The sequence below is a fragment of the Homarus americanus genome, unplaced genomic scaffold (assembly GCF_018991925.1).
Source record: "Homarus americanus isolate GMGI-L3 unplaced genomic scaffold, GMGI_Hamer_2.0 scaffold26351, whole genome shotgun sequence".
Lineage (NCBI taxonomy): Eukaryota > Metazoa > Arthropoda > Malacostraca > Decapoda > Nephropidae > Homarus > Homarus americanus.
The window spans coordinates 5,113,206-5,121,761 of record NW_024724368.1 but is presented as its reverse complement, the minus strand read 5'-3'; the positions used below and the strand labels follow the sequence as shown (position 1 = coordinate 5,121,761).

At 36.2% G+C, this 8,556-nt stretch overlaps 1 protein-coding gene across 2 annotated transcripts; it reads right to left on the bottom strand.

Annotated features, from left to right (window-relative positions):
- Positions 1-1,953: 1,953 nt before the first annotated feature.
- Positions 1,954-8,454, bottom strand: LOC121864208 (transcription activator BRG1-like). Of its 2 annotated transcripts, XM_042363243.1 has the most exons (6): positions 8,320-8,453; positions 5,133-5,315; positions 4,365-4,491; positions 3,107-3,275; positions 2,817-2,956; positions 1,954-1,972 (listed from the first exon to the last, which is right to left on the bottom strand). In XM_042363243.1, exons 3-6 carry the CDS (start codon positions 4,461-4,463, stop codon positions 1,970-1,972), a joined length of 411 nt encoding a protein of 136 aa, XP_042219177.1. In that variant the 5' UTR covers positions 4,464-4,491; positions 5,133-5,315; positions 8,320-8,453; the 3' UTR covers positions 1,954-1,969. The 2 variants fall into 2 exon arrangements, with proteins under 2 accessions (XP_042219177.1, XP_042219176.1); XM_042363242.1 differs by lacking the exon at positions 1,954-1,972 and having other exon boundaries at positions 2,531-2,956; positions 8,320-8,454.
- Positions 8,455-8,556: the final 102 nt, after the last annotated feature.

The window sequence follows — 8,556 nt, the reverse complement described above, 5'->3', positions numbered from 1 at the left end:
CCATATTAAATGGCAAACACTGGATCTTCACCAATGCTCAGTCTGCTTCAAAGAATCAGTGGCTCTCAAGATACCTGCTGTGGAAGTGAGCATTTTCTGCTTTGTCTTATTATTTGCTTTTATTGTGCCATTTATCCCACAACCAGAACTGTAGGTAAGTGATTGTGTATCAGACAGTACAATTTATCCCACAACCAGAACTGTAGTTAAGTGACTGTGTATCAGAAAGTACAATTTATCCCACAACCAGAACTGTAGGTAAGTGACTGTGTATCAGACAGTACAGTTTATCCCACAACCAGAACTGTAGGTAGTGACTGTGTATCAGACAGTACAGTTTATCCCACAACCAGAACTGTAGTTAAGTGACTGTGTATCAGACAGTACAGTTTATCCCAACCAGAACTGTAGTTAAGTGACTGTGTATCAGACAGTACAGTTTATCCCACAACCAGAACTGTAGGTAAGTGACTGTGTATCAGACAGTACAGTTTATCCCACAACCAGAACTGTAGTTAAGTGACTGTGTATCAGACAGTACAGTTTATCCCACAACCAGTAACTGTAGGTAAGTGACTGTGTATCAGACAGTACAGTTTATCCCAAGATGGGGCGACCACAAACAAATTCTTTCATTCCTACACCATAATATAATACCATCACCACCATTCCAGTATAATTTTTTTTTGCCTTTGAGCCCCAAAAAGAAAACCTTTGATCTTTTTTATTTAAGTAAAAGACTATATTGTGTATAACTACTTCTACCACAATATTCTGACATTTAAATACATACAGTTAATTTAAATACGTAGAGTTAATTTAAATATGTAGAATTAATTTAAATATGTAGGGTTAAATTAATTATGTAGGGTATAATTTAAATACATACAGTTAATTTAAATACGTAGAGTTAATTTAAATATGTAGAGTTAATTTCACAGCAAAATGTTTTACGATTAATTTAATGAGACTCACCGACAAACTCTACAGCAGCCATTACTTTACCAACGTATATCATAACATCGGAATGTCTATGAGGAATGAGAGATCAGATGCCTCTCTCTCTCTCTCTCTCTCGGATTAAGGTAAGGGGTAGATCGTAAAGAAACATCTCTCTTTTGATCAATTCTTCACCTGTTTCTATTAGCTATTATTGTTTATTGATCAATTCTCCACTCTGCCTTTATTAGCTATTTTTTTTATTTAATAGAATCAGTATAATTAAACTTATCTATATCCTAAAGAGAAAAAAAGAAGTAAAAAAATAAAAATATAATAATAATTTGCACCACTTTAAAAGATTATTTGCACCACTTGTAAGAGGCGTCACTTAAGTCCTCTTTACATCAAGCTATATAGTGTACACATAACCTGGGGACTATTAACACTACACCAAATATATTAAATAATTCTAAACATTACTTCACGAGAAAAAGTCATGAACAACAACTAGTACCAGACAATCTCACAACACTATTTCATCAACATTCTACTAAGTCTGTTTTAGTATACAAGATAATCATCCCACCCCCAACTGGTGCTACCCTACCCTACATTATGTACGCGTCATAACAAAACATACGTAATTAAGTGTTAAGTTCCGCGAGACATTTTAGTAAACAATGTTCCTTGCTCCAGGACTCACAGCTGTCACCCCTCATTCGTGCCTTGTATACTTTCTCTGCTAAAATTATATCAAGGACTTGGTATACCTACAATGATCCTTCATTGCAAGTTTCCTTGATAATAATTTCTGACAGAGGATCCTTCATTGCATAGTTTCCTTGATAATAATTTCTGACAGAGGACAATTTTATAGTTTCCTTGACAATAACTTCTGAGAGGACAGAACTCTAGAGATGAGATCATTTTAAATTATTACATTACTTCAAGATCTTAAATAATCAAGCCGACAGTAAACTCTGCCTCGATCTCTCACATCTTCAACCCGATGCCAGACAAACACACATCACTGAAAAGGTATAAAAAAAAAACAAAATCACTAAACAGAGAGATTAAATAAGACAGCTCACCGGGTGTACAAACTATAATGGTGTGTGACAGAAGAGATATTTTACCACTAGTTAAAGAATATTATCTAATGGTATAACTTGATGAACATAATAAGGTCTCATGTATGGTGGGAACACAAAGGAAAAATTATAATTAATGACTGTGGAAAATATTCATTGATAGAAATATAATTAAATTTTGGGGGGGTTTTTGGTTTTTAATTTTAAGGAAGTTTCATTAAAAGTAAAACCTATTAAAAATAATATAATAAAAAATAACTTGACTCACACAAAAGAAAACTTATAGAGGAGTTTTTTTGAGTGGAAAAGTTGTATTGTATTGTACCATATACTGTACCATATATATACTGTACTATATACTGTACCACATACTGTACCACATACTGTACCACATACTGCACCACATATTGTAGATCATGATGAGATGTTAAGAAAAATATAAAGTTAAACATATATCTGTTTGTTTTATTATAAAGCCCAAAAGTCATAAGCTGAGACTGGGTTATAAAGTCTCTCTCTCTCTCCTCCCTCTCTCAATCAGTAAGACCATCATACATAGAGCTGCTGATACAACCAAACATTTATCTTAATATATAAATACAAACACAATTAACTACTACAATAACTAACACAAACGGCATAAAAATAATAATAATAAAAATAAAAACTGGCGATGAAAAAAAAATTCCACTCAATTTTTAACCCCATTTTGGTTTACGTTTTTTGCTTACATTTTTAGGGGCTAATTTAAAAGCTTCACTCTGTTTCTTTTTTATTACTCACGTCATCATCATCGTCATCAACATCCTCAGAATCATCGGCATATTTTACTCTTTTCCTCCTGCCTCGGCTTTTATCCTTCTTATTTTTCTTCCCCTCCTTTCCTCTACTGTCTTCCTCTTCTTCTTCATCATCTTCCTCTTCTGTAATAATAAAATATACTTGAGTAATAACAACACCACTGACTGACTGAGCTACCATAACAATAACTCTACCATTTTTCTTCAGGATATAAACTGTTGACAGGAACTACTGATTGACTGACCAACTCCCTGACTGACTGACTGACGTACCTTCTTCAGGGAAAGTATCAACCTCTGCCTCCATGCGCTCCCTGGCGTTGAAGAAGACGCTCTGCATAATTATCGAGTCCTCAAAGATCACAGAAGCCTCCTCGTTGTACTCCTGGGCGTTGCGACACAGGAGAACAAAGTCGCTCTGCAGGTCGTTAGCGTCCTCGTACTGAAAACGGGCAGGTGGTCGTTAGGTTTAGCTCTCAGGCTTGGATTAATGATGGGGGTATTAAGTAACTCTGTCTGTGATTCTAAAATATTGTGATGATTAGTGTATGGTGTGGTCATGTGTGTGTCGTAACTACCTACATACTGTATTAGTTAAGGCTGTGTGTACGTGATAACCACATAACTAGCTAAATACTCCCACTTAACCTAACCCCAGTGAACTTCACTCAATGTAACCTCACCTAACCAACCTCTTTATCTTCTAACCCAGGGGTCACCAAACTACGGCCCGCGGGCCGGATCCCAAGTCCTTCCCCGGCTCGTGGTAGCTCCGCCTACGCTCTGACGTTACCAGAGCTTTCGTTCTGGCTTGCAAGTATTGAACAGAATGATTATGCGGCCCGCGCTCGTCATTCTTTCAGTTATCCGGCCCACTGTGAAAAAAGTTTGGTGACCCCTGTTCTAACCTAACCAACCTCTGAATCTTCTAATTTAACCTAACCTAATATAATGCAGTTTAAATGTAATCAAACCTAACATCACCAAAGCTAAATCAATCTAACCAAATCTAACTAAACCTAACCTAAAGTAGCCTAACCTAATGCAGCCTCACCTGACCTGATCTAATTTACCTTGACATGGCATAATCTACCCTGACCTGACCTGACATAATCTACCCTGACCTGGCTTAATCTACCCTACCCTAACCTAACCTGACCTGACATAATCTGCCCCAACCTGACCTAACCTACCCCAACCTAACTTAATCTAACCTGACCAGACACTTATTCCAGTATCTGATAAATTCTTGGATACTGTGTTTATATCACTTCAAAAAATCCTAAATAAAACACAGGTAATATAAACTGTACTCAAACAACTACTCTCACATCCAAACACCTCAATAACCAAAACACCATCAAATTAAGAAGCAATGGTGGATTACATTTGTTTTTAATCTGTTTATACATCAACACAGGTAATATAAACTGTTCTGAAGCATTTACTCTTACTTCCAAACACCGTGAAACGAGAGGCAATAATGGAGTGCGTTTGTTGTTTTAATCTGCTGTTTATACATCAAACTTACCCTTCCTTCCTCAATCTTGGATAGGATCTTGCAAATATCCATAGGCCTCTTGATTATCCCGTAGTAATCCGGCAGTTCTCGACGGGACGGTAACTTCATGAACGGTTCGCTCAGTACCCGCCCGTCGCTGTGTGGAAGAGTTACATTATATTAACGGTGCTAAGAAAATACACCCCCCCCCCCTCAAAAAAAAAAGATCAAATATTTATAGTTCCCCTTAAAAAATATAAATAAATAAGACAATGGGAACAAGATTCTTACGATACCAAGTAAAGTATTATGTGTTATTATTGTTTAGAGAATTGTTATAATAGGTGAGAGAGAGTATGGGGTTAGGTTAGTTAGGGCAGGTTAGATTAGTTAGGGCAGGGTAGGTTAGGTTAGGTTAGTTTTTTGGGGAGGAGGAAAATGAAACCTCCCCCAAAAATGATAGAGATTTTTATTATATAGTAAAAATTTTATCTCCACGATGTGTGTAAATATTGTGTGAAAAATGTGCGTAAATAATGTGTAAATAATGTCTAAATAGCGTGTGTAAATAATGTCTAAATAGCGTGTGTAAATAATGTCTAAATAATATGTAAATAATGTGCATAAATAATGTATAATATCAATAATTTATGTAAATAACGTGTGTAAATAATGTGAGATAACACAATATATAGTCAAGGTTAGCTTACTGTAGGCATAAAAGACGACTTGACTGACTGACTGACTGACTGACTGACTGACTAACTGACTGCCTGACTAACTGATTGACTCACTGACCTGTCGCTTCAGCTGACGAATTATGCGTTTATTTTTGGGCGCGGGTTTTTCCCTGGCCGGACGACCCTGTTTCTTAGGTTTGGGGTCGTCATCGTTATCCAGGTCGTCCTGTTGTTTACGCTTGCCTTTTGAGGTCCTCTTGTTCTTACTGCTAGTTACCTCTTCCTCCTTTTCTTCCATGGCCTGAAGTAAGTTTATTAAGGTCACCAGTGTGTGGTAGTTACAAAGACCACTTGTAAAACACATCATAAAGACCACAGGTAAAACACATCATAAAGACCACAGGTACAACACACCATAAGGACCACAGGTAAAACACATCATAAAGACCACAGGTACAACACACCATAACGACCACAGGTAAAACACATCATAAAGACCACAGGTACAACACACCATAAAGACCACAGGTAAAACACATCATAAAGACCACAAGTACAACACACCATAAAGACCACAGGTAAAACACATCATAAAGACCACAGGTAAAACACATCATAAAGACCACAGGTACAACACACCATAACGACCACAGGTAAAACACATCATAAAGACCACAAGTACAACACACCATAAAGACCACAGGTAAAACACATCATAAAGACCACAGGTAAAACACATCATAAAGACCACAGGTAAAACACATCATAAAGACCACAGGTAAAACACATCATAAAGACAACAGGTAAAACACATCATAAAGACCACAGGTAAAACACATCATAAAGACCACAGGTAAAACACATCATAAAGACCACAGGTAAAACACATCATAAAGACCACAGGTAAAACACATCATAAAGACCACAGGTAAAACACATCATAAAGACCACAGGTAAAACACATCATAAAGACCACAGATAAAACACATCATAAAGACCACAGGTAAAACACATCATAAAGACCACAGGTAAAACACACCTTAAAGACCACAGGTAAATCACATCATAAAGACCACAGGTAAAACACATCATAAAGACCACAGATAAAACACACCTTAAAGACCACAGGTAAATCACATCATAAAGACCACAGGTAAAACACATCATAAAGACCACAGGTAAAACACATCATAAAGACCACAGGTAAAACACATAAAGACCACAGGTAAAACACACCTTAAAGACCACAGGTAAACCACAACATAGTAAAACTACATCAAAGTACACAACAGTTAACAGTACACGACAGTTAACAGTACACGACAGTTAACAGTACACGACAGTTAACAGTACACAACAGTTAACAGTACACAACAGTTAACAGTACACAACAGTTAACAGTACACAACAGTTAACAGTACACAACAGTTAACAGTACACAACAGTTAACAGTACACAACAGTTAACAGTTCACGACAGAATGTGGCACCAGGATCTGATCACACATTATATAAGTAGAGGTAATCCATATTTCAGGATCACTTTTCACCCCACATAGTAAGAGATGCGATATAAAGGTTGTATGAGGTCCAGGATTAATGAACTAATTCGAGCCAACCCTTTCTGATAAAAAGAAATTTCCACTAAATCAATTTTCGTAATTTTCGCTTGATTTTGAGAATCAGTTCACTAAACTGAGCGAAAAATAAATAAATAAAATGCCCTTCTGGTAAATCAAATTTTTTTTATACAGGCCCTATTGTATTTTATGTACTATACCTTACAACAATGGCCTTCAGTACTGTAGTGTGGGCCATATTACTACAGTGAACCATATTATGTAGCCACACACACTGGCTACACATGGGTTCAATAATACCCAGTACTGTTCAATAATACCTGGTACTGTTCAATAATACCCAGTACTGTTCAATAATACCTGGTACTGTTCAATAATACCTGGTACTGTTCAATAATACCTGGTACTGTTCAATAATACCTGGTACTGTTCAATAATACCTGGTACTGGTCAATAATACCCGGTACTGTTCAATAATACCCGGTACTGTTCAATAATACCCGGTACTGTTCAATAATACCTGGTACTGTTCAATAATACCCGGTACTGTTTAATAATACCTGGTACTGTTCAATAATACCTGGTACTGTTCAATAATACCCGGTACTGTTCAATAATACCTGGTACTGTTCAATAATACCTGGTACTGTTCAATAATACCTGGTACTGTTCAATAATACACTAAATAACACTGAACTATTGAACTTGCTGAAAATCAAAGTTCTATATTAGCTACCCTGTGTGTACATAAACTTACCTGTGCGTATATAAACATCCCTAAGCGTACATAAACTTACCTGTGCATACATAAACTTACCTGTGCATACATAAACTTACCTGTGCATACAAAAACTTACCTGTGCATACAAAAACTTACCTGTGCATACATAAACTTACCTGTGCGTACATGTCTCTACACACACTAATTTAACTACTATAGACGAAAATAATACACACAGTTACTCATTTTTTTTGTTATTTACTGAAGATTTAATTGACACAAGTATAAATCAAAGACATACATTCACAAACAAACAGACAGACAAAGATAGATTGATTTACACACACCATCTCTTACCTCTTTACCATCCTCTTCAACAGCCTGCATGTTATAAAAAATATTTATAATTGTACCCACTAACAGTCAGGAGTAGTGGTAAATGTAGCAGTAGTAGTTAATGTAGCAGTAGTGGTAAATGTGGCATTAGTTAATGTAGCATTAGTTAATGTAGCAGTAGTAATTAATGTAGCAGCAGCATTAATATAAGTTGATCTCTATCATAAATGGTAAAATACAAACTTGGTTACAATGTCTGCTGCCATTTCTTACAGATCCATTTTATATTTTCTAACAACATTAAAAGTTGTTTACTCTCAAGTTAACGGCAGTACCACTTGGCTCCCAATTATTATTCCCACTAATCGCGATGCTGTTGTTGTTGTTGTTGTTGTTGTTGTTGCGAGGCAGATAATTATAAGTCTTTAATAATATTTCACACCAGAATACATCACCATCATTCTCCTTTCATACGTTTTTTTATACTGGAGTAAAAATCTTTCGATAAAAATATTATTAATACACTCACACGTCTTTAAAGTTGTCCTATCGGCGTCAAAATGGAGGAAAAATATACAAAAAATAAATAAACATAATAAACATATATAAAAAACGACGCCAATTGTCCCCAAGACATTGTTACGAGAACGTGGTAACTACCATACGTACCTCAATAGCACGGAGCCATTCTTTCTCCGTCAAGCTGTCGGTGTAGTCAACTTCCTTCTTGGACATGGCGCAATGGTCTCCCAGTTCCTCCGGTTCCTCCTCCTCTATCTCCTCCTGTGGTGTTCAACGGTGAGGATCAGTTAATGTGTTCAGGTTTACATACAGTAAGTACCTTAACTACTGTACTATATTAACTCATGTAGTACAGTGAGAGATACTGTACTATACTGTATTAAC

Excerpts from the sequence above, each read along its gene's own strand:
- LOC121864208 (XM_042363242.1), bottom strand. The coding sequence starts at position 4,463 with ATGAAGTTACCGTCCCGTCGAGAACTGCCGGATTACTACGGGATAATC. Across the intron at positions 3,276-4,364 it reads CCAAGATTGAGGAAGGAAGG|TACGAGGACGCTAACGACCT; the intron begins GTAAGTTTGATG and ends GCCCGTTTTCAG. Across the intron at positions 2,957-3,106 it reads TGATACTTTCCCTGAAGAAG|AAGAGGAAGATGATGAAGAA; the intron begins GTACGTCAGTCA and ends TTATTATTACAG.